Raw genomic sequence first — 27,296 nt, 5'->3', positions numbered from 1 at the left:
ACATTCCAGTCCATCTACCAACTGTGTAGGGTACAACAGAACAGGACAAATTCCGTCAACAGAAGGGCAGAACTGCACACTAGTAGCAGCATGGTCCATTTTCCATGACAGTTACAGAAACAGGGAAAAAAACACCTCATAGATACAGTGAAAGGATGAAAGGGTGCACACGATGCAGCCTGAAAACCCCAGGACACACAATGGTCTTAGGGCATCTTTTTGCATTATTATTTAACAGAGAAAACAGCTATTTGTCAGCCCTCTTGTCCACTTTCTTCTCCATGTTGCACATTCTCATTGCTTTTCTTCTGTCATATTTGATGCACACCTGACACGTGAGAAGCATATTTAGAAAGATAAAGCAGCAGAAAGCTAATCTTAACATTATAATAAATAGTAATATTTTTCTCTGGATTTAGCAATCTGTGCCACTATGTTCCAGAATTAGAGAAACTCCAGTACCTAGGAGAGGTGAGTCTTGATGTGTCAGCTAAAGTTAGATCAGGTAGTTGCACTGTGGAGCAAATCATGCTGAAATCAAGCTGCATTCGTGATCTAAACCCACATTTAAACACTGCCATGTTTGAGCAATATGAAATTAATTATAAACAATTCTTTTATGTGGGCAGGGGGTAAAAGTCAGCTGTTGCTCAAAATTTTCATAAAATGAAAATACAACTTACTGATTAGAGTCATAATAATCCATGCATTTCTTTTTCTTATTATAAGCTGCAACCCGGAAGGGTACAATTTCCAGCGCTCGGAGGCCTGGAGCCATTGTCAACACTTTGGCACCATGGGTTGGTTCATAAAGATCTTTCCCAGTGTCAGGGTGTGGCATCCCTGCTGGATCTCGCCCTACAATGTAGAAGTTAGCTCCTGCAACCATCCGTGATCTGCAGTGCCACTGAACCTAAAACAGAGACAAGGGAAAACAGTTAGCAGAAGAAAATGCTCAAAATGTGACCCTGAAAATGTGCATGCGTTCTATATATTTATCTATATTCCACATTTTCCCTAATCAGACATGATTTTTACTATGAAGCCGTAACAAAACAAAGAACCAATTATGTGAATCACCATCAAACTTATAGCTAAAACATACTATTCCCCTGTTTTATTTGCACAGTAGGTGCTCAAAAAGTTACTTCAGCACAGTGGAACATCATGGCAAGAAAGATGGAGCTCATCTGTTTCCTGGCTCAGTTCTTCCTGATCTCACCCTCCATCTCTCTCCTTTTATACAAAACAAAAGCAACTGCTTTTGGAATCTTAGTGGAATCTAGCTTTATATTGCTCTAGTTTACTCACAGCAATTTCTCTAAAAAAGCATCCTGACCAACAGATAGCTGACAAACATTGGAAGAAAGACAAGACAGGTTACTTTAACACAGTGTTTATGAGTAATCTAATCAACTTGCCTATACATTCAAAAATTACCCATGCTTAGCACTTTCAACTTGTACATGTGGTAAGGATGTTGTCCAAGGCAGAACTTTAACACTTAGTCTGTATCAATATGAAGACCCAAAGGACATATAAACTAGGTACCTAGTGCACACGAATGCTTGGAATAGGTTTTCAGAATATGAAGACTGACTATTTATACCATAAGCTTCCAAGACGAGAACTGATAAAGCAGCTCCAGCTTTGGTAACTATTTAGTCATATTTCCACAATCACTTTGGTATTATTTGATGCTAACACTTCTATATGAAGTGGAGAGGAACCAATGTCCGATTCAGAAACTTAAGTCTTATTCAATTTTTGGTTGGATACATCAACTCACTTGCACATAATATTTGAAGTATTGTAAATACAGAGAAACAATTTTCCCATATTACTTGGATGCATGTTTCAAAATGAGTGGTTTCATAACTAACAACTTGGGTTTTACCTTTTTTTTCTTATAGTTGAGTTACTACTGAAGGTAAAAAAATATATACTTCAAAGGAAATTCTACACATGGACTATTTAATCACCAGCACCTTACAATCAAATAAACACTTTTAAATTATTTAGAAATGCATCTCTTTTACTAACTACGGTGAGAGGATTTTTTTCTCCTCAAGACTGTTCAAAGTATTTACTAGATAAAACTGTTAGAGATGCTATACTTATGACAGTTTTTAGACTTACCATGTCACAGAATGTTGTTGGATTTTCTTAATTAATTTCTGTATGTAATATTTTCAATACCAAATTTAACCATACAGTACAGGAAAAGCAGAATAACTATTACATTATTTTAGGAAACAAAGACTCAACTTCAGAAGATGTCAATATGCCTTCATACTAGGAAGTATTCCCCTAAAAGAAATGTCACACCATCTATATGATTTAGTATCTGCCAAAGAATACTCAGAGAAGAGTTTTAAAAACCAGCAAGTATATAACAGTGGTTTCTTATATATGCAGCCCTACCTTCACACACAACTCAAGGGCCTACCCAGTTAACTAACCTAATGTAAAACAGCTTCACAAGTTGAACAATACTAAATATCTGTCAAAACATCTGGCAGGCACTAAAGCAGCTCTCTGGGCAATCTGTTCCAGTGCTCGATCACTTGCACAGTAAAGAACTTCATCCTCATGTTCAGGTGGAACTCCTGTGGGTCAGTTTCTGCCTGTTGCCTCTTGTCCTATTGCTTGGCACCACCAAGAAGAGCCTGGCTCCATCCTCCTGACACTCTCCCTTCAGACACTTGTAGGCATCGATGAGGTCCCCTCTCAGTCATCTCTTCTTGAGGCTGAACAGGCCCCAGCTCCCTCAGCCTTTCCTCACAAGAGAGATGCTCCAGTCCCCTCATCATCTTTGTTGCCCTCCACTGGACCTGCTCCAGGAGCTCCATGTCTCTCTTGTACTGAGGAGCCCAGAACTGGACACAGCACTACAGATGAGGCTTCACTAGGGCTGAGCAGAGGGGCAGGATCACCTCCCTCAACCTGCTGGCAACACTCTTCCTAATGCACCCTGGGATACCACTGGCCTTCTTGGCCACAAGAGCACACTGCTCTTGTCCCATTTCTGTACATCCATACTACTTCAGAATATATTTACTTTCCTAAGCAGGTAAATTTATTGCATTTTGATAGAGTTTTCCCTTACAGAACTGTTTCTTTTCTTCCAAAGCACTTATCAGGAATGTTAAAAAATAAAAAACCAAAAATGCTAAATTGATGCTTCTGAAACATGTCCATTAAGATCTTTACAGACTCGAAAGCCACATCCACCCTGAAGATAAGCATATTAACAGCTGCTTGTTGCTTTGTAAAGCACTTGCACTACAGAAACAAATCTAGTACCAATGTCTTTTAAATGACCTATGGAAAATTATTAAATAAAGAATCTCTTTTATAACTTGAACAAACATTACTGTCAGAATATATTCTGAAGTCACTGGAAATATCATGTAAGTTACGAAAAAACTTCTGTTCAGAATAAGGATTGTGGATTTTGTTCCTTCTCATAAATACAGGAATGAAGTAGAAAATCTCTGTTAATTCTCAGAAAAGGTCTGTGGGGAACTGCACAAGATTCCCCACAGTAACTCGCTCACATGCCTCAACTAGAGCTGGGCTGCAGTTTTTTCTCCGAATGGAAAGGTACTGCAAGCTCTGTTTGACCAGTCAACTGGCCAGCAGAAAATAAGTGACACCTGTCTAATTTAATTTCACTAAGTAAGATCTCCTATCTACCAAAAAGCTACCACAGAGTTAACCTCTGAGCCTGGTCAAAACTTGAACTTCTGTGACTCAAGGTGGATCAGAGGACAGAGGGAAAAAAAAAAAGAGAGAGAATAAGATGGAGAACCAATATCCCCTAGAGGAATTGACCTCAAATGAGAACATTTATTCTTTCTGCTGTTTCCCACAAACCTCTAGGGATTCCAATCCAAGACCTGGCTCCTAAATAAAGTGTTGTCAAGGAGTTATTTCATACAAAAGCCTTGAAACAATTCTCCCTGAATTAAGTTTGCCAAAAAATAAACAAAGACTGTTTTTTGTTTAATTTGTGTATAGCCCTCCAACACACCAACTTTTTGCTTAACAGTCATAAAACTTAAGTACCTTAGCACTGAGGACAACCATTTGTTAAGTTAACAGATCTTATAAATCCTTCTGAAAAAGACTGTAAAAAAGGAGGAAGGATTAATTTATTATTATACCCTTATAACTGTAAACCTAATATTTTCTCCCACCATTTTCAGCAAAATCCTCCAATATAGAAGTTTTTTCATAAAAGAATGTTTTGGTTGATGACAGAAAGAGACTTGGCAATCTGGTTTCCCAAGGAAAATGAGTCTCCTTTCTCTCCAGCAAAAAAAACCCACAAGACACAAACATCACACATAGCACTAATACTTAAGTGCACTGTCAAAAGGGTTTGGTTTTATTTTCAACTCTCGATTTATTTACCTCAGTTGGTCCAGCGTACATCATGGGGGAAGGGAATATAGCTACCACTGTTGTTTCTGGATTCAGGATTCCCTCCTCCAGGACTGCAGCATGTTGCTTCATGCGCCACATCAGAGGAACATCATCCTCCTTTGTCCAGCCTCCAAGAGGATGCAAGAGCAAAACTGGGCGCCGGTAGCCACGTTCCAAAAGCTGCTTGTGGGTATCCTGCATTAAAAGAGCATGGCCATTGTGCACCGGGTTGCGTAACTGGAATGCAAAGACAGCATCTATGGAGAAAAAACAAGACAAAAGATATAAGAAAAGCAAGTTATTTTATTAGGAGTTGTACAACCACAGAAAAATATTCAGTACAATCTTTCCTCTGAATTTTATTAAACAAATATAATAGCAATAGTCATGAGTCATTGAAACAATGCTAGCCTCGGTGGCAGCTGCAGACATTTGGGTAAGCCTCTGCAGGAAGAAACAAAACAAAAAAAATGTACTTACCGGCATTCATTTCCTTGAATTTCTGCCTTAGTTCAGCTGGAGTGAGACGATATTGATCTAGTCCATCATTCCAATAAATACGATCAAGGACCTGCAGATCTCCACCTACAAGCCAGTTCCCCTGCTCCATAACCATCTAAGAAAAGAAAGGAAATTCCTTGTTATTAGGATTAATTGTCAGCTTCTCATGAGCATCTACAACATTGCAATGGGAACACATCTTTACCAAAGAAGTGTTCCAGGTTAATTTTATTTGACAGTTGCAAGTCAAGCATCAACATTAAAAAAAAATTTTAAAAAAATCACAGTAACATAGTCCAGACACGTAGGAGAAATGCACAAATCCTCAGCAGGCATATGCCTTTCTTTCAAAATTAAAGATTTTTTTAATATGTAGAAATGCAAGTAGCCAGTATTCTTAACCAACATCATTACATTACAAAGATAGTGTTTGGAAAGCCTTATATATTACAATTTATTTAGTTACAATTTTTTCTTATTTAATTACAAGATATTAATACAATGAAGTTGGCACACTTTATGATCAAAGCAAATACAGTTGCAGTATCACCCTGTAAGTCACAAGATTCTGGTCAGCAATTAAGTAACAAGTAAACAGTTCTGATTAACTACTCATCCACTTTAACTGGAATAAAATCAGAATCTTGGAAGTAATATGGCTTTTGGATTTGTTTCATGGTAGCATTTTATGGAAGCAACATATGTTGTACACTCACTACAATTCTTTTTATATCTTTAAATATCATCTCACCCTTTATCAAAAACTGATTATGGCAAGCTGCTTAACATATTCTAGCAGTGGCCTCAGAAAATTTCTGAGGATGCATTTGCTTTTGAAGATTGAACCACAAAAAACTTTCAAGTTTCATATACATTCCTGATTAATTTTTTAGCCTTATGTAATTTAAAGATGACAACAAATGTTCATATAGCAGAAGACACTACATACTACATCCAGAAAAAATTAAGAGTGGATTTTTCAATTTATTTCTGTTTGAGATAATGGACCTGCTGGAATTAAATGCTGCTACGGTAATCATTCCCTTCCCAAAGAAAATGCCAGATTTTGACATCTCACCAAGGTGGAGGGAAGGTGCATTAATGATATGAAGATGAGAAATATCTGCACTACTGAAACTCTCAGGTATCCAAATATTTCTGATTAATTAAAAAGAGACACCAAATTTTTGTACTGTCATGATACTACTATAGACCCCAGTACAGACATAAGAATATAGTTCCTCATCTTCTACATTAGTTTCAGGCATGACATTATTGCATTATAAGAATATATTCAAATTTTGACTGCATGAGATTTTCTTAGAATTTCTTAAATTTGTGTTAGGTTTTTAACAAAAAGGTACTTATGTTCATCATCACAGAACACACCAAGGGCTTTGAAAATCTTCTGTTAGTCATATAGATACTTTCAGAACATATCAAAGGTTTTCCTTTTTCAAGAGCAAGGTCATAATTTGAGGCTTGATTTATTTTTATCTAATTTTAAGACATACTTGTAAACAAAAAGATACTACAGAGAAAAATGGGAAAGAAACATATTTTGGCTCTGCAGAGCTAAGATGCAACATTTACATCAGCTTGCATAACCAAACACAGCATTGTGATAAGTATGTTACAATTAGAACATTTCAGCGTGACATACACATAAGGCCAAGATAAAAAAACATAACGAACACAACGGAGGGGAAATTACTCCCCAGAGAGTTAAATGATGAACTCTCCAGGAACAGGGCCTGTTTCAAAAACATCTACACCAGGCAGGTCTCACGTGCTCCCCATGAAGGCAGAATAGAAGTTTTCTATTCTTCACAATGCATATATCCGCTGATTAAGGAGCTTTGATGATGCATCTGGCTGCACAAAGGGATGTGTTTCCTAGGCACACTGGAGGGCAAAGTTCCCTCTTCTGTAGCACAGATTCTACAGTGCATTCTAAATTCATTTCATCTGTACATATTGACATTAGATTTTCACACTAAGTGCAGCCTATTCAACAGCTGCATAGAAAAAAAAACAAGACCTTTGTTTCTGCTAAAATATTTTAATTAATTTTCAAAGTAGTTTTGTTGTGAAAGTACATCAGTCACAGACACGAGCTTCACTTAATTTGCAGTTCCACAACAGCACAGCTCACAGGAGCAGATTTTCAACTTTTAAACACACACCTTGATATAGGGATGTTCCTTGCATGTCGTTCCCCATTGCCTAGCACAGCGTTCCTCTTTCCTGTGCTCGTAGAATTCGGGATTACGGAGAATGGCAACACGGCAGCCTTCATACACCAGCGCGATTGCTGTACACCCGTCGAGTCTTTCTTTGTCTTCTTGAGTAGCCGTTAGCACTATAGGCACTGACAGATTAATAACTCCCCCTGCAGAGGCAAAAAAAAAGCTCTTATCGTTAGTAATGGTCATCAATGATATTATGAAAATCTACCTAATCTAACAAGCTAATTTTAAGGCTGTAAGCGTACCACACAACAGGTAGTTCAAGCACCTATTTTAACAAGGGTTAAAAGCAATGTTTAGAATGAACTCTTGTATAAGACACATGCGCTATAAAAAGGAGCAAACACTGAGGTTTGAGAAAGGACAAACACAGTACTGAAAACAGCAAGTACTTATAGCTGCACACAAGTATTTAGACTGTAAGGATACTACTTTTTGGGAATCTCAAATTAATACCTTGCTCAAGAATCTATATAGAAGGTAGAAATACATAAATAACATTTTTAACATTTTTAGTCATCTAAAATATTAGGCAAGATTGCTACTGGAGTAGATAATTAGTAAAAATGAAATAGCATGCTCAGTAGTCATACTTTTGGTCCATAAGAAAAATTCAATGCGATAGAAGCAGACAAATGTACCAAGTAGTTGGCATACATAATTCAACTATTTCAAAAGGTGACTTTTGCTGCTTACTTAAAACCATATTCAGATTCAAGCACATACACCTCAGAAAAAAACCTTTTGAGTTAGGCAAATATTTTGCATAGTTTGTCCAGCTGAAAGCTTACCAGCTCCTTTACTTCTAAAACTAAGCCAGTGTATCTGAATTTCAAGGTTATGTGTCATCCTCATTTTTAAGCATCTACTTCACTACCAGATGCTGGAAGTCTTGTTTTTCTTGACTACAAAAGTGATATTTGAGAAACTCAGTGGAGTAAATATTGTAAGTCTCGTATGAAGGCTTGCACTCTAATGAGCATACACTTGTTGAATGAGTGCAAAACTTCTGGGTGGCCTCCAGGAGAAAAGTCATGAATCCCTTAAAGGTAACAGAGGTTTTGCTGTTTGCCAAGACTCTAAATAAGGCTAATTTCACTATTATTTAAACAATGCGTATTTTACAGGGAAATTAAATTTGTTATGAAATTAAAAATTACGAAGCTGGATGAAAAGTTAAGGACAAAAATAGATCCCCCTTCCTTCATGATGCATAATGCATGCTCTGCTCCTCCTAAATTAAGTCTTGTTGATCAGAGTGATTTTCAAAGCAACTAGGTCATAAAAAATTGAGTTTGGCAACAGTCACAGAGAAAGTGGTTTGACACCCCAAAATCGATAATTAAAAAAAGCCTTTTGCTTTGCAATCAAGTAAATAAATATTTCAAACTAGGAAGAGATATCAAACCTGTTGATTATTAAATTTCTGCCCGTGACCAGTAACGAACACATAATACCTCTTACATTTTGCTTTGGCCACTGTACAAATAAGAAACTGAGGCAAGGTAATGAAGGGAGTTTAAGTCACAGATAAGCACAGATTCAGGATGACGCTTTTTCCACGTAACTTAAGATTTAAAGGGTTGTTTCCCCTGGACGGATGTACAGAAGGCAAACGGAATAAAAACAAAACTCGCAGTCCAAAAGGATACTGCAAACTTTAGATCCAAAATAACAGGATGGCATTATGCCGCCTAGAATAGTACAGAGAGACTTACAGAAAAAGGCATTAGAAAATATAGGAGGGACAAAAGACATCTATATCATAGAACTAAAAGACAAGTGACTTTTTTTTCTGCTATTTGGTCTCTAGCAAGAGAAGACTAATGCAAAAGGAAGCATGGAGACAGGAAGAAGGCTGGAGTAAAAGAGAGCCTTCAAAGAGGAATAAATGCAAAGTGACAGAGGATCACAATCAAATTCCAAAACCTGAGAACGTTATCACTTATTCACTACCTTAACTAATGCTTGTTCTTAGCTAACTGGTAATGCAAAATAAAATATATTCATTTAAATCATCACAAGATAATTACTAGGTCACAGTAATTCAATTATTTGTGACAATTGTTCATATTCAAGCCACATCCTCAAATTCTGATTTCATACTTGCAACAGCTCCAGCATTCAAATCAGTTTGTTGTCCTCTCTGTCTTTACTAATACAGAACAAATCTTTTGGCACACAGAGCTAAACAGCAACTAAAATGCAATTCTAAGTTCAAAAATCAATTTCTTCAAAACAAATTAAAAATGTGGATTTTAGAATTAAAAGTTTTTCATAAATGAAATCATTTGAAAAAGTAGAATTTGTAAAGCCAAAAAGACAAAACATTCAAATTCTAACACAATGGTAGTTATAAAAAGAATAAAGCCATCAAGTTTAAAACTGATTATTATCATATTCTATGCTCTTACCCCTGATCCCGGTTTGTGCACAAGCCTGAAATTGTGTTACCACACCACCACTAAGAAGCAAAGCATGAACAATATTTTAGAGGTAGGATTAGTCTGCTTGATTCTACAAATGGTGTGTTTCACCCTACCATCAAGGAGACAGTCAAAGTGAAGGCACTGTAGGTATTCTCTCTCTCTCATAAAGCCATTCAGGGGTGTTGCCCAACCTTCTGCTAGCACTTGCACCCACTGCATATCCACCTTGTAAAGAAATGGAGAAACAGATTTAGAGCAGGTAAAAGTTGTTGCTTAATTACTGACAGGTAATACTCATAATCATGTATAAATCATAACAGATCATTATTTAATCCTAAAATGCAGGATAGTATAAATGCAAGATTTCTCAGTATTATAGTTTTTAATCACAAGTAATTCAAAGTTTCTACAACTAAGGAAGAAAGAACAATTTGCTCCTCACTGTTCACATTTTTGGCTATTTCCAGTCTTACACTGGATCAAATTTCCATTGGTTAAAAAACAAACTAACAAACACACAACAACAAACTTTATCTGTAAATGTTTAATAAAGTTCATCTTCACAAAATTAGAGAGTCCCACTTGCCTTTATTTTTTTAACAAAGATAACTAAAAGGTTAAAAAAAAGAAACAAAGAAAAACAACACATACAATTACCACAAAAATATCAGAATTATGGGTCTGAACATTAAGACACCTAATCTTAAAAAACAAATTAGAAAGAAATTTCTTTTTACATAAACTAGTGATACAATCCAGAAGCAAAATTATCTCTGGAGTATTACTTCATCTAGTTTAAGAGATATCAGCTTACAGAGAGTTTCCTTCCTTAGCACTTAAAGAGTCACACTACGATTTAGTGTGTGGCCTCTATTATTTCTGCATGTGCACTACTAAGACTTGGTCAGGGCTTTGACAAGGACAGACTTTGCTTGTGCAAGTCTCTTTTGTGAAGAGCATGACTAATTTTATTACACCTTTTAATTTATGCTGAGGCAAGTGCAAAACACAGTTTCTTCCCAAGCTTAGGTTATATACTTGCTTGATATTTAACAAGACACTGGTTGGGGGCGGAGGGAGAAATTATTTGTTTCTCTAGATAGGGAGTAATTCAGAATGGGACACTACAGAAATTTAATAATGGTGACCTTAAGTATTTATTGGTCATCAGAGCAATGAATAGTTTTACAGACACATATATGAAAAGGATCTAGTAAAATCAGTGAAAGGAAGCATTCGTAGTAGTAGAAGACTAAGCAAATTTTAAAACTATTTACTTCAGTGCTTAGTATGTCATCTCAATCCTTCAAAGTCTAATCACTGCAGATGCTCAGCTCTGAGCTTAGTCACCTCCTAGAACAAAGGTTTAGCTTTAAATTCTAGTAATACTGTCAAAAAGCCAACGTAAAAACTCATGCATTGTATCTGTGTTAAGGCTTAGTTCTTCAGAAAAAGGAATGAGGTAGAATAGAAACACAGTCCGAAGCAGCTTCAGCTAATTTATCCAAATTGAAAAATAATGCATTAACCAAAATAAGAACAGGGTTGATCAAGCTGATGCATGCTTTTCCACACTCTCTGTGCTGGAAACCAGAAAAGGAGCATGAACATGTTCTAATCAGAAAAAAACAATAAAATAGATCCAATCATCTCTCTATAGACTTGAGTTTGCAATTGTTTGAGCTCAGTATATATATAAAAGGTTACTGTTGTTCATCTGAAGATTATCAACAAGAAGAATCAGGAAGCAGTAACTGATTTCCTTCATATTTCTAGGCAATTACAATTCAAAATAAAATGGTTTGTGTAAGTAAACTGAAAAAAAAAGCAATCCTTCTAGAAACAACTACTCATACAAGATATGCCAGGCATAGTTTGGTCCATAGATGAGTGGAGGTGTGGAAGGAAGTCACTCTGAATGTAATCTCCAAGGGTGGGATAAACTAAGTAACGTTATACCAGATATTATTCATGCTTTCTCTCAAGAAGAGGGAAAAGGTATATCAAGATATCTTCTGTAAACAGCACAGGTATTTCAACTATATCTACTTACACTAACCAGCAGATTAGACTGTATTTCAACTTTGGCAATAAGACAACTGAACACACAATACCTTATTTATTTCCAAGGTTAACAGAGACTCAGCATCTGTTTTGGCCAACTGTAGCTTGTTTTCTGGCACGTAAAGCTCTTTCACCTCATAAGAGGCATCCACTGGTACAATGTCCTGTACAAAAGGAATAAACAAAACTTAACGTTTGCTCAGAATGTTTCTTGGACAATGAACACATGATCAAGGAGTAAAATTCTAATGATGCACTACACAGTAGCAAGAGTTTATACATTATGCAATTTTTACTCATTTAAAAGTCAGCACTGTTCCAAGATTATGATACATAACTAGTTACTCAAGCCAGATTGGCTAAAGTGAAACATTCTGACGAGATTTTTTTCTAAACCTTAAGTAACCAGTATAACATTTACCTAGTAAATATTTAACTATTGGATTGAGTGCCATTTTTATGACTTATTAATGCCTACATTATCTACAAGAGAAAGCCCCTTCTCAACAGAAAATTATTAATACAGAACTACAAATTAAATGTATTTCCTACAGCTAATGATAACACCAGTATCCTAATCTATATACATACACTTATAATATTTAAGTGTGAGGCTATCTGTGCATAGATATGCAATGAACTGAAATCTAGCTTTAGGACCAGAATATCAATTTTTTATTAAAAAAAAAATCAGTTTTCCTCCATGTGTATTAAACAAGACATTCTCGCTCCACAGTGCTCAAGACTCAAGATCTTACGCTTCTCATAAGATATGAACACAAGGATAAAAAAATAATTAAAAAAAAGGACAAGGTCATCACAATAAAACTGTAAAGAGTCTCCTCCCAACAACAGATGCTGTACTAAGTCAAAACTCAGTCAAGTGTTCCACTGACGTTCAGTATCAAAAAAAGAGTGAAAAGAGGCTCATGGTTCTTTTTAAAACACATTTTTCAGTGTTTTGGAAACCTTTGTAAAGTAATGGGGGTGTTTTTGAGAAAAAAACCTCACCCTTACAGTAGAGTATATACCAACCCCTGAAAACACACAGTTAGCTCAGGAATTTATCAGATTTATCAGACATCAGGCACTACCTCCATGGAAAGTAAAACAAAGGGAGTGGGATGATGAAAGCAAGTGGGAGATAAAATGACTGTAGGAGTAGAAAGATGTGGTGAGTCTCACTGGTTGTTAAATAATTCATATCTCCAAAGACAAATAAAAGGAACATGAATTAAACCAGCATTTAGAAAAAGTGTTTTATAAGGAAAAGCTCAGTCCATTACATATCGGACATAATTTTGGAAGCAGATTTTATCAGACAGTAATTAGACAGACTCCTGCCATAGCAGTAAGCCCAGAATCAAATGAAGGTGTTGCCTCCTGTAAGGAACAGTATAATGAACGAGTACACATTATGCTGCTTCACAGAAGATTTCCCTCTGGAACCTATTTCATTACCATGCTAGAATGTCCTAATTTTACAAAACATCAATAGCTTAAAATAAATGTGCCTATTAAAAAGATCTCTTCAGATATTATCATGGGTTTAGTGCCCCACTAATGGGCAAAACAAAGGTTTCACAATGCTGTTTCTGTCAACAACCTACTTCATTATACATATGTAAACAGCTTGAAGACAGTTCTAGTGACACTGCGTCTGACATTTAGAAAACTTCTAGGATTAGTAAACCTAGGCTCCCTTGCACACATAAAAGTGGTATTTACAACAACAACTTAGATTTAAAAAAATCCAACAAAACCAGCAGCAAAAGGAATCCACATGTCTTCAACTGAATGAATTTTAGGAAAATGCTAGGCTAGCAAGCCATCTAGCGACCATTTTAAGGCAGCAATTTTACTCAAAGTTTAATTCTACCAAAGGACAAGTTACACAATATTTCTAAATTATTTCTCAATGCATTTACATAAATGATGGCACAATAATAGGCATTACAGAACCACAGAATATGCTGAGTTGGAAGAGACCCACAAGGATCATCAAGCCCAACTCCTGGCCCTGCACAAGACCATCCCCAAGAATCACACCATGTGTCTGAAAACATCATCCAGACGCTTCTTGAACTCTGGCAGGCCTGGTGCTGTGACCACTGGGGAGCCTGTTCCAGTGCCCAACTGCCCTCTGGGTGAAGAACCTCTTTCTGATATCCAGCCTAAACCTCCCCTGACACAACTTCAGGCCACTCCCTCAGGTCCTGTCACTGGTCATCACAGAGATCAGTGCCTGCCCCTTCTCTTCCCCTCACAAGAAGTTGTGACTGCGTCAGTCTCCTCCAGGCTGAACAGACAAGTGACCTCAGCCACACCTCATACGGCTTCTCCTCAAGGCCCTTCACCCTCTTCGCCACCCTCCATTGGACACTCACTAACAGCTTAATATTTTTCCTATATTGCAGTGCCCAAAACTGCACACAATATTCAAGGTGAGGCCACATCAGTGCAGAGCAGAGCAGGACAATCCCCTCCCTCAACTGGCTGGCGATGCTTTGCCTGATGCCCCCCAGGACAAGGTTGGCCCTCCTGGCTGCCAGGGCACTGCTGACTCAGATTCAACTTGCCGTCGACCAGGACCCCCAGGTCCCTTTCCACAGCACTGCTTCCCAGCATCTCATCCCCCAGACTGTACGAACATCCAGAGTTGTCCCATCCCAGGTGCAGAATCCAGCACTTCCCCTTACTGAACTTCATATGGTTGGTGATTGCCCAGTGCTCCAATTTGTCGAGGTCTCTCTGCAGGGCCTCCCTGTCTTTGAGGGACTCAACAGCTCCTCCCACTTTTGTGTCATCTGCAAACTTGCTTAGTATCCCTTCTAGTCCTGCATCCAAGTAATTTATGAAGATGCTGAAGAGCACAGGGCCTAAGATGGAGCCCTGTGGAACCCCACTAGTGACACGTCACCAGTCTGATGTTACCCCACTCACTGTGGGGTAACACTCACTGTTACCCTCTGTGCTCGACCCCTGAGCCAATTGCTCACCCACCACAAGATGTGTTTATCCAGTTGTGTGCTGGACAGTTTGTCCAGAAGGATCCTGTGAGAGACAGGATAAAAAGCTTTACTGAAATCCAAAAAGATTACATTGACTGGCTTCCCTTGATCAGCTAGGTGAGTTACTTTGTCACTGAAGGAAATCAGGTTTGATAAGCAGGACTTTCCTCTCATGAAGCCGTGCTGGCTGTGATCAATGACTGTGTTGTCTTTCAGGTGTTTTTAAATGCCACCTCACACTGTGTTGGTAGTTTCTTTGCTGATGCCGATTGCCTCTGGAGGTCATCTAGTCCAGCCTCCTCCTCAAAATTGGCCCCAGCACAGATGGCTGCTCAGGAACTTGATCAATCACATATTTAGCATCTCCAAGGACAGAGCACCCACAAACACTCAGAGCAACTTATTCTAATAATTGATCTTCATAGTGGAAGACTTGTTTCCCATGTCTAGTTTGCATTTCCTATGTTTCATTTCATGTTTTTTGACCCTCATCCTACCCTTGTGCACCTCTGAGAAAAGTCTTCATCAGTTTTCTCTATACCCTCCTATCTGGATGACAGAAACAGCAACAAGAATTCCTTTAAGCCTTCTCTTCTCCAGGCTAAACAAGTCCACTTCCCCTCAGCCTCTCCTTCTGCAGTGACATACTACAGTCTGTCCATCTTGGTGACCTTCCACTCGATTCACAGAAGGAAATCAATGTCTGTCTTATACTGGGTGAGGGAGAAGGGCACAAACCTGATCATGGTATCCAGACAAGGTCTCACAAGTGTCACATAAAATAGCATCTCTTGAGCAATTGGCTATGCTCTTGCTATTACAGCAGAGTATGCAGGCAGTCTTTTTGGCAGCACGGGCACATGTTTTCATAATGGTGACAAAAGGCTTTATAATGTCAAACAATTTATTTCATAGAATCATAGAATCACTGAATGGTTTGGGTGGGAAGGGACCTTGAAGATCATCTCGTTCCAATTCCCCTGCCATGGGCAGGGACACCTCTCACTAGACCAAGCTGCTCAAAGCCCCATCCAACCCGACTTTCACACTTCCAGGGATGGGGCATCCACAGCTGCTCTGGGAAACCTGTTCCTGTGTCTCACCACCCTCAGAATGAAGAATTTCTTCCTTAAATCTAATCTAAACTCCCTTCTGTCAGTTTAAAGCCATTACCCCTTGTCCTATCCCTAAATGCCCTTATAAAAAGTCCCTCTTCGGCCTTCTTGTAGGTACTGGAAGGTGCTATAAGGTCTCCCTGGACCCTTCTCCAGGCTGAACAACCCCAATTCTGTCAGCCTGTGCTCATAGGAGAGGTGCTTCACCCCTCTAGTCATCTTGGTGTCCCCCTCCTCTGGACTCACTCCAGCAGGTCCACATCTTTCGTGCTGGGGGCTCCAGATCTGGACAGAGTACTCCAGGCACAGTCTCACAAGACAGGGAGAATCACTTCCCTCGATCTGTTGCTAACGCTTCTTTTGATGCAGCCCAGGATATAGCTGGCCTTCTGGGCTGCAAGCACACATTGCTGAGACATGTTGAGCTTCTCATCCACCAACATCCCTGAGTCCTTCTCCCCAGGGCTGCTCTCAACATTTCCAGGTGTCCTCCCCTTACTGCCATTATTGTTTGAACTAATATACAAACAGACCCTACCTATACTTTTAGCAGACTTCTTCCCAAATTTTTTCACTGTTATTGAAACAAAACAAACATCCCAAACATCCCAAATTATTTTTAATGCTGCTGGCCTATGGTCTTTTGCCTTACTAATCACAATGGATTACCAAACAAGAACACAGACACGGCTCGTTCAAACTACAGGAAATCTACAGAAATTATATTCTCGAGATGTCATGGCATTAATATGGTCTAAGAACAAGACATGCCTGTTTAGCCTTGCCTTGATTTCATTGTCTCTCACTGAACTAAGTAACCACTAAGATATCCTGCCATTCATGACACTGTTGTCTTCAAAGAAAGGGAAAAAAAGTGCTAAAATGTGCCTTAAGGAAAGCTGACTGGGCTAGGAGCCAGCATTCAGCACTGTGTACCAATACAAGACTTTAGGGATCACTGTCTTGGCACATGTAACATTGGTTTTTACAACTATGAAACATACTGAATTGTTCTCCAGAGCTGGAGACGCAGGGCCCCCCACAGTCAGGAATTGCCACCTCCCATAGTTAGGACTCCTACATGGCTCAAAACATTCATATGAGCAGTAGGATAAAAATCTAGAATTCTCCTGTGGTTTTCTGCCCTCTCTATTTCCTGAGTAATCTTGAGCAAGCAGTCATCTATGAAGAGTTTTCTTGAAAATTTCAATACAAGAGACTAAATTTCTCCAGAGTTGTACTGGTACAGCGATGAGGTCTTTTGATGAGTGCTGGCTACATGATGAGGTCTTTTGATTGTATCAAGTTCGATACCTGGTGGAGCTTTACTCAAGCTACTGTCTATACCCTAGTTTTCCAGAATATCTATCTCACAAAAAAAAAACCAAAAAGCATGAATAATTGTCTGTAAGAGTATCTCAATTAAAATAGTTATCTGAAATTTCATCCGACTACCCACTGACTATAGACAAAAATGTAAGGAGACATATTTCTTCTACATGAGGATTAGCAAATTCTGGGTGTATTGTTTCAAGAGAATAAAGCCATCTCATGGTTGCCTTCACTTTTAGGCTTGGGTTCGGGGGTTTTTTGTCTGTTTTGTTTTCTGTGGTACGTTTGTTCAGAGTGGGGTTGAGTAATGAGCTGAATCCACTTATCAGACAACAGGAGATGGCCCAGAGACTTCAAAAGGAATGGTGCAGACTGCAGGCATGAACAAGGAAGGAAACCTACCTTTTCAGAAGCTATGAAACATAAACCCAACTCAGCCACATCAAGAAGATCAGCTTCCTGAACTGTTCATTACACAATTGCAGGACCACTTTTACTAGTGCAAGAAAAACAGTGGAAACAAGGGAAACCAGACAAAAGCACAGTATCCTCTATTTAAGTCAGCTCAAATTACTGTGTAAGTGCATCCCTGCCTCTTCATACCTACAGTATACATTAATTTCTACGCTATAGAGACAAAGTAAAAAATTTCAGACTCTTTAAAATTGGTTGCTAGCATTTGTAAATCAGCATTCATTGTTGGTTCTGTAACAACTGAGACAGCCTTCTCTCCCTTCCATTTATTAGTTATGACAACTAATATAAATTAATTTTCCACTTGTCCAAATCTTTTTTCACTTACACATCAATGTTGTTGCAATGTTTACATTTAAAAAAATAAACAAGCAATAGGATAAGTTTAAAAGCTGGAATTGAAAGATGTATAAGCCTTCAACTCTCAAATACTGCCTTTGCTTGTCCCAGCAGGTACATTCAGATTGAAGGTACAAATACTTCAAAAAAAGTTACTAAGATATGTCTCCATTTCTGCTCACCCTCTCTTGAAGAAGTTCCACAACTTGTTGTATACAATCATTCACATCACAGGAATCAGTTTTCAGCACAAGCTCTGGGGCTTCCGGTTTTTCATACTCTGAGTCAATCCCAGTAAAACCTAGAGAACATAAAAAAAAAAATCTTAGGTGACTTCTTCGAGAAGATGAGTCCATTTTAACACTGTTCACAGACAGGTTTTTAGATATAAACCAACACAACAGCCCAAGAGCACAGTTTTAGCTTCCTTAATATAGGATTTCTTAGGGAAATCAACAAGTTTTTTCTTTATCAGACTATCTGTTAATCCTACTATCTGACTGCATCAAACTTCGGCATTCTGCAGCACACACAAAGCATATTTTTGTTGGTGAAGCTATTTGATTTATATTGTGAATAGAAAAGGAGTACTGGCAGAAGAACTGTGTACATCAACCCAGAGTTAGTCATCCATTCACTGTCCTTCATCATTAGCTGTTATTGTGGCTCTTTAAAAAAAAATAATAAAGAATATTATGAACTTCCAGTATATACGTAAATTTACGCTCATACCACCAAGCGGTACTCAGAAGTAAGGAATTCCAACAGCTATTACATTAGTTTAGCTAATATATTCAAGATAGCTGCTAACATAAGACTGATGAGTGTGTTTATTATAGTTATAACAACTATCACAGACTGTACAAGCTACCAGTGACACTTGTTCTGGCTAGTAATCTGCTTTGAAATAGTGGAGATTCTGACCACCCATGCATAAACAAGGAGGAAAAATCAAGGCCAAGGGAAAAGACTGTAAGCACTACAAGTCATATCTGCAGAAGGAATATCAGCTGGGCTACAGCAACCGAGCATCTGCATCCTCCACAAGTGCAAATAAAAACATTAAAATTCGAGGTTTTCACTTCAGGTTTAAATACCCTCAAACTTAGTAGCTTAATTCCCCATCTAATAAAAACATCAATTGCTGCAGTACCCCAAGTAATAAAGAAAGGTTGGTATCTTCCAAAAAACCATATACCATAGAAGGATCTGATTACCGGAGGAGTGGGAATAGGAGGCAAAGAAAGTGTCCCATTACCATTGCCAGAGAAAAAGAAGATAACAGTTGCTGACATTCCTTGGGAACCAGCAAGTTCATTGAACTTTCATCCTTCGAATATCAGAGAGGTCATAAGATACAGCCACTGCTAGATGCACTCATAGCTTACTCAGGCACTGTATACTTCACTAACACTTCTACAGTTAACACAGTTCCATTATGAGGCTTGTAAAATTAACAAAATATTAAGGACTTTATACAGCACAAATAAGGATTCTGTACAGAGCTGTATCTCTGTATCATGCAAGCTCAAGCCATCTTTGCTTTGATTCTGAACAAACCTTAGTTCAGCCTTATTTATTTCTGGCCTTCACATGATATTCTGGAGTACTAGCAGCCACTACTTCTCAAGAATCAAGCAACCACTCATCTAGAATGTTTTAGATTTCCTGAAGTTTATATCACTTTCGATTAACAGTATCATCATTACAGCATCTGCAAATTCCACCCCGAAAGCGATCACTTTAAAAATAGTTTTGCTACTAAATACGGGTTAAAAGAGCTATCATCAATCTCTGCAAACTAAATGGAACACAGAGCAAAGAAGCACTTGAAATAATACTTGCAATGAATGATTGCATAGCTAAGCTTCTTTTTATTGCAGGTTATACTTAAGTCTTGACCCGAGGCTGGGGATATGAAATCATTTTCATGGGCACTGGAATAAAACATTAATTTCAAAGTAAAAGTTTGCCTCTTCAGAAGAGTTCTTAACAGTCTTTACAGGGAGACAGCAATCATGCTTTACTTCTTAGAAGAAACCAGCAATTCTTCATAGACTTCAGAGAGAATCAGGCTCTTTTTTAACCAGTCAATAGAACACAGAGGAGACAGATTAATTCTCAGTCATAAGAGGTTACAACAGAAACTATCATTTGCTCAAGGTTTTTCAGTGCGAGGTCAGATACTTTTGCCCTTTTACTGTCCTACATATTTAAATAGTCAGTTCCATGAGTTAGAAATCGATCCCAATTTTATTCTCAGTGCTGTCCCAAGTCCATGCTGTTTTTAAGAGCGGTACAGTCACAGACTTGAGCACATCCACTTACATGGAGTCAAATTACACCAATGTTTCACTTATGTAGAAAGGACATGACTACATTTAGATTCACCTTTAATTTCTCCAGCCCTGGCCTTCTTATAGAGTCCTTTAACATCTCTCTGCTCACAGACATGCAATGGAGCATCCACAAATACTTCAAAAAAAGGCAAACTTGCCCCTTCATGAATTTGTCTGGCATTATTACGATCCTGAAAGAAAACAGAAGAAAAATCCGAAAAGTTTGCATCCACATATTGTTACTGTCCTTCTGCTTCTGAAGTTCATTTTAAAGAAGCAGATAGCAAAATGTAAACAAGCTTTCAAAGTTTGAAAAAAGAAACATGATTTGATCAACTGATGCTCTGCAAGCTGCATCAGTGTGGCTACAGTACATCACATGGTAAAAGCTGACATGAAGATATATTTTACATTAACTTGATTTATTAAAAAAACCAAAACCAAAAGCAGGCATAGAGTGCAGGATTTTATATATATATATATGTATATATATACCTATCTTAGGAGTTACATCCACCTAGCTGAGTACAGTCAAGAGGAGGTGTTACCTGCTGCTCCTGACATAACCATCCTCCTCTCCAGAACCCCAGTTTTCTCTACATTCTTTAATCTGACAAGACTTGTGTAGTCAAACTATTATATTATTTCTATGGCTTGCCAAGCATTGAAACAACTGGTGAGTTGCACTTGGAGATAAAAAAAAAAGCTTTCAAAAATCCACTAAAACCATCTGTTACTAAATACAGTTATTTTTCTCATATTGAAAGACTTCTGTTTTACTGGAGGATCTTGAGTTCCCCAAGTTATTATGGGAAGAATTGTTTGTACCACTATAACTAAAGAAATAACATACGTTATTTTCATTAATAACACGTTACAAACATGTAAGCTGTGTCATTCTTCAAGATACTTGGGTGTTCACACATCCTTTTTGTCTTTCCCATCTATGTTCTCATATACCGATGAAAACGGTCTTCACAAAACAATGTGAACATGGATTTAGGTTGATTTTCAATACTGTTAATGTCATGTTGTATACACAATATGAGAAAAAGTAAAAAGAACTACAGGCAATTAAAACATTTTTCCCTTAAGCCACTTGGTAAAAATAAAGTTCGCACTATTCATTCACTAAAGGAAAAAATGCTTTTAAAAACAAACTGAGACTTCAGGTTAGATGTAGTCTTCATATTTATAAAGTACTGGATCAAACAGGATACTGTCATTTTAAGAGTCTTACTTGGAGCATCATTTGGCCTTGTTCCTAATATAAGAGTAATAATTCTGCCTTAATAAACTGAAGGACAGTTCTACTTATACAACTAATGCAAACTTTTTTCACATTTAATGTTTCTAATTTGAGTAATCTCCATAAAGCACAACCGTCACCAAAAAAACCAAACAAGTATTTAATTCTGGGTAAGTTCAGAGAGGGATTTCTGTAACTAAAATTCTGACTGACATTTTGTGCTTTGTATTTTTCCTACTCTTCATCTAGATGTTTTTCACATTGTTTTTCACATTTACCTGAGTATAAGGAGAGATGAAACTAGTAATGCACACCAAACCAGCATCTGCAAACAATTTAGCAACTTCAGCAATACGACGGACATTTTCTTCTCTATCTTCTGGTGTGAAACCCAGATTCTTATTAAGGCCTTGGCGAATATTGTCACCATCCAATGTGTAGCATGGAATACCATGGCACACTAAATACTCCTCCAGTGCCATGCTCACTGTAGTCTTCCCAGCACCAGATAGACCTAAAATATTCAATAACAACATATATATATGTTATAAGCACAGAAACAAGTTAAGGCAAGTTGTAGTACATATACCACTGTTAGTATGAAAATCTCCAAGTGACAGGCAGCATCAGCAATGCCTTTTGGATATGCTTACCTGGAATATAAGCCAATGCTTTTACACAGACAGTTGGCATAGGGAGAGTAAGGCACAACATTAAGTGCGTAATTTGAAGTAGGTCAAAGAGTCTGGCCTTGAGAGCTGCTGCTGCTTACAGAAGTTATGCACTTTCCACAGTGCTGCTGCTGGTAATTGTTACTACCTGAGCACACTAAATTCAGAAACCAAACACAGTTAAGGTGTTATGTTTACATGACAAAAGATCTCATATTGAAGTGAATTTAGTCATCAAAGAAATGGAATCAGGCCAAAACCACACTTTGTTCTTGCTCCCCCCAGAATAACAGCACTGAATTAGACACCACTGACAAAACCAAACTCATTCAAAACTCTCACACAGCAGTCATGATCCACTAACTGGTATGTGTTAGCAACAAGCAAAGAAAATTATAATATTAAACTCCAGTGCAAGTCAGAATCTTTGGCAACAAATCTTCAAATATTTGAGAAGTCTTGCTGGCCCTAAAATGTCCACTGTTTGAAGTTGGAAATTTATTTAAATAATTTTTCAGACTAGATTTCAGGTTAGCTGGAGTACATGTTTTGCTTCAGCTTATACCAAGAAGTCAATTCCTAAATGGAGCACAAACTCAGATCTTCATAAGACGACATTTATTCTTTGAGCAGGAGAAAAAAAAAGGTAATAGTAGTATAAAAAAAAGTAGCACTAGTGGGTGAAGAAAAATGTTTTTATCTTTATTAGTGGTGATTAAGATTTATTCTAACTTTTAAAGAAAGAAAAAAAAAAATAATCACACAAACTAGCAGTTTGGTATTACTTCCATGCTAACAAGCATGTTCTAAGAAAACACAACTAAACTAAAAGAGTCATTGCATTGTTTCCTCTGGTGTCCATTACTACCAATAGCCAACTCAGTTTGCTAGTCTTCCCTCCTCCCCATCTTTTTTTTTCTTTTCTTTTCTTTTTTTCCCTTTCATGTGTGTGTGGAGGTTGTGGTAAGTTCACTGATGATTTAGCAAGTTGAATTAGCTCAAGGTTTGCTTGAGCAAGCACTACCACTTGTGCAAGACAAGAGAAGAAACACAAGGCAGAAAACAGAACAATCTTCTTTTGGCAGCAATTAAGTATGTCCCCATCACAGAAAATAGACATGATAGTTCAAAATAAGATTACAACAACTTAGTCATTTACTCCTCACTGATGCAGTCTTTGACTTGCCATTTTTGTCCCCACATCTAGCTTCCTATTCACTCAAATGTTCTAGCTTTTCACACACCATTTGGTCTTTAACATGCAATGAATTGCAAAAGTTAAGGTTATACATTAACGAATTTTAAAAACAGTCTTCAAGTTGACAAGTCTTTAAAATAACTTACACTCTCAAAATTGCATATTATTTTGCAAATGAAAATAGTGTTTTTCCATATTTTTGACACATTCCTCAGGGGTTTGTTTTACTAGGACCCTCTGACTCAACATTCATTAGAACTGAGCTCTCACATAAAGGCTGGCTTAAAAATGAAAATCAATCTCTGAAAGAACTTTCTATACACTCCCACCCCATGAGTGCTGACAAGGTGAGAGAATCTTGGAGTTTACCAACATTTCATCTGTTATTCCAACACCTCACAGTGTTTTGAAGAATCATGTTTGCACAGTTCTAGAATGGTTAATATTACTTACCATGCCTACAGTCCTTTTCACTCCCCAACATTACTGCTCAAACACTCTCAATAACCCAGCTTCCCACACACACGTAATACCTTACCACCACCCTTCTTCCTGAAGAAAAGGAAATTGAGCATTAAGATTACACTTGTTTTAAAAGAACGTTGACTGGAAAATGTTGCCATGTAGATAACTGAGAAAACATTTTTATCATGACTTTTTTCAAAGTAATATTAATGAATTACCAGGAGCAACAGAAAGGCAGCCTACCAGGTCATTTGAGCATTGAGAGACAGCCTGGAGCTATGTGACAGAAACAGGGAGAGAAAGGGCTCCATTCTTTTACCAAAGAAATATGTGACAGCAAGCTACTGTCTCAAATCTGTTTGGAATGACTCTCAGCAATTTGTTATCAACTACTGCTTTACATTTCACTAATGCTAGTGGAAACAAATTTTACTTAATGTAGTAAGTTTCTCTAATACTCTGTCAAGATCTTTTGTGTCACAATACAACAGTGCTTTAAATGGTTTACAAACCAATCACGTTACACATTTTGTTAGATTTATTTTTTATTTTCAGTTTTAACTAGAAGTGACTTTAAAGGAAATATATTAAAGCTTCCAAGAACTTTGAAAGGCAGAACAAAAAAATTCCCTCACTGTCTTCCAGAACTGTCTTCCAGAATTATTTACCCCCTCTTTTTACAATCAAAAAATTCAGAGGAAAAAAACCCACAGAGCTGATTTCAGAAATAGCTCCCAGTATGCATTGCCTCAACATGCAATTACTTTCCAAAGGCACAGGTTTGTACCAAAAAGTTATTTCAACCCCAGGAGACAAGAACATTCCAAAGAGAAGAGGCCTTTAAAGAATCGATTCAGAAATACAGACTCTTACAAAAAAAAAAGTTAGGTTTCATTTGTTAATAATGGACAGTACAAAGAGCCAGAACTGGTTAAAACAAAGGAAAAAAAAAAGAAAATAAATGAAACACCCATACACAGAAAATAAAACCACCAAACCCCTCCATATATTCCCAAATTCAACTAGAATTAAGTAGTAGACAGTATCAAGAAAAACAACCCTCCCAGTGCACTGAACAAAATACATTCTCAAGTTATTATCTGTCCCAAAGCAATTTCCTGCTAGTCTACCTAAAAATAGTAATAAAATTGCATCAAGGTCTTAGATTTCACAAACATTCAACTCTGCATGCAAAAAGGAGCTACAGCTAAGTAGCTTTTCAGAAGAGTAACTAAAACAAAAGGATCCTCAGTAATCCATGACTGTACCTGTTAACCAGACTGTGCATCCACGAAAACCACTTCTTGTTCCTACCACTTGGCCTCTTTTATTCCTGCTGACATGATGAGCTTGGTAGGTAACATTGGTTGCCCTTTGCATTCCCTAAAAAAGAAGAAGTTTGTTAGGTCTTTAACTTCTAAAGGGTGAGTTGGCAAACCATATTGAAACTTGGTCATGGTCACAAATAAAGACTTGGAGGCAGGAAAATGGAATTAAAAACAATACCAATTCCATCAGCTGCTGAACTGGTCAAAGGAGACACATGAAATTAGAAGTGTCACCCATAGCAAACCACATCCCTTGTGCTCCTTCTGTGAAGCTTGGGATTGACAGGTCAATCAACTACTACTTTCGAATACAACTTGTTTAAGAAAAATCAACTATAAAAAGACAGATGAACTGCTAGAGCTGCTAGACTTGACTTCTACTCACGTAATTCCAAGGATCTGCTTGATATAGCACCATAGGATAAAGCCCTGGATGGAAGAGGGGCCCAAGAAAACTGGTTAATATTCAAGGATCACCTCTTCCAAGCTCAGAGGTGATGCATCCCAAAAAGAGGAAGTCAGGCAAAAAAAGCCGGGAGACCTGCATGGATGAATATGGAACTCCTGGGAGGGTGGAAACAGGGACAGGTAGCCTGGGAGAAATAGAGAGAAAATGTTTGAGCAGCCAAAGATCAGGTTAGGAAAGCTAAAGTCCTGACAGAATTAAATCTGGCCAGGGATATCAAAGGCAACAAGAAAAGCTTCTATACAGGTACCTTGGTGATAAAAAGAAGACTGGGGAAAATGTGGGCCCTCTCCAGAAGGAAAAGGGAGACTTGTTACCCGAGACATAGAGAAGGCTGAGGCACTCAATGACTTTTTTGCCTTGGTCTTCACTGACAAGTGCTCCAGCCACACTGCCCAAGTCACAGAAGGTAAAGGCAGGGACGGGGAGAATGAAGAACTGTTGCCTGCTGTAGGAGAAGACCAGGTTTGAGACCCTCTCAGGAACCTGAAGGTGCACAAGTCCATGGGACCTGATGAAATACATCTGTTGCTCCTGAGTGAACTAGTGAAGGAAGTGGCTAAGCCACGATCCATCATATTTGAGAAGTCACAGCAGTCGGGTCATGTTTGAAAAGGAGGAACATAACCTCATTTTTAAAAAGGGAAATAAGGAAGACCAGAGGAACTACAAACCCATCAACCTCACTTCTCTGCCCATCAAGATCAAGGAGCAGAAGCTCCTGGAAACTGTGCTAAGACACAAAAAAATAAGGAGGTGATTTGTTACAGCCAACATGGCTTCACTAAGGGCAAATCATGCCTGACAAATTCAGTGGCTTTACAGTGTTGGTGGATAATGAAAGAGTAACTGATACCGTCTACTTGGACTTGTGCAAAGCACACGACACTGTCCCACATGACATCCTTGTCTCTAGACTGGAGAGACACATATTTGATGGAGGGAACACTTGGTGCATAAGGAATTAGCTGTACGGTCACACTCTTAAAAGCTGTGGTCAACAGCTTGATGTCCAAGTGGAGAGCAGTGACAAGTGCTGTTCCTCAGGGGTCAGTATTGGGACTGGCACTGTTTAACAACTTTGTCCGTGTCAGGGACAGTAGGATTGAGTGCTCCCTCAGCAAGACTGGCAACAACACCAAGCTGTGTGGTGCAGTTGACATGCTGGAGGGAAGGGATGCCATCCAGAGGGACCTTGACAGGCTTGAAAGGTTGCCTGTGTGAACCTCATGAAGTTCAACAAGGCCAAGTGCAAGGTCCTGCACCTGGGTCAAGGCAATCCCAAGCACAAATACAGTCTGGGAAGAGAATGGATTGAGAGCAGCTCTGGGCAGAAGGACTTGGGGATGACAAGTAGCTAGACATGATCCAGCAGTGTGCACTTGCAGCCCAGAAAGGCAACTGAACCCTGGGTTGCATCAAAAAATTTGTGAGCAGCAGATCAAGGGAGGTGGTTCTTCTCTTCTATTCTGCTCTTCTGAGACCCAATCTCCGATGCTGCAACCAGCTCTGCAGCCACCAACAAAAGAAGCACACAGACCTGTTGGAGTGAGTCCAGAGGAGGGAACAAAGAGGCTCAGAGGACTGGAGCACCTCTCCTGTGAGGACAAATTAAGAGAGTTGGAGTTGTTCAGC

The 27,296-nt window shown here is 38.2% G+C and overlaps 1 protein-coding gene across 3 annotated transcripts in view; it reads right to left on the bottom strand.

Moving 5' to 3' along the window:
* Positions 1-27,296, bottom strand: part of PAPSS1 (3'-phosphoadenosine 5'-phosphosulfate synthase 1) — a 57,498-nt gene that overhangs the window by 8,319 nt on the left and 21,883 nt on the right. For all 3 annotated transcript variants that reach the window (XM_051789652.1, XM_051789653.1, XM_051789651.1), the window contains 10 exons: positions 25,136-25,250; positions 21,812-22,047; positions 20,337-20,475; positions 18,128-18,246; positions 11,725-11,838; positions 9,724-9,835; positions 7,119-7,324; positions 4,912-5,047; positions 4,420-4,688; positions 684-913 (listed from right to left, as the gene is read on the bottom strand). In XM_051789652.1, coding sequence (XP_051645612.1) covers positions 684-913; positions 4,420-4,688; positions 4,912-5,047; positions 7,119-7,324; positions 9,724-9,835; positions 11,725-11,838; positions 18,128-18,246; positions 20,337-20,475; positions 21,812-22,047; positions 25,136-25,250 — 1,676 coding nt within the window. The remainder of the gene's footprint in view (positions 1-683; positions 914-4,419; positions 4,689-4,911; positions 5,048-7,118; positions 7,325-9,723; positions 9,836-11,724; positions 11,839-18,127; positions 18,247-20,336; positions 20,476-21,811; positions 22,048-25,135; positions 25,251-27,296) is intronic.

Source organism: Manacus candei, unplaced genomic scaffold, assembly GCF_025592945.1.
Source record: "Manacus candei isolate 608988 ecotype Guabito, Panama unplaced genomic scaffold, ASM2559294v1 h1tg000028l, whole genome shotgun sequence".
Taxonomy (NCBI): domain Eukaryota; kingdom Metazoa; phylum Chordata; class Aves; order Passeriformes; family Pipridae; genus Manacus; species Manacus candei.
Note: the sequence above shows the minus strand (reverse complement) of the source record. Positions and strands in the feature narration are given on the sequence as shown.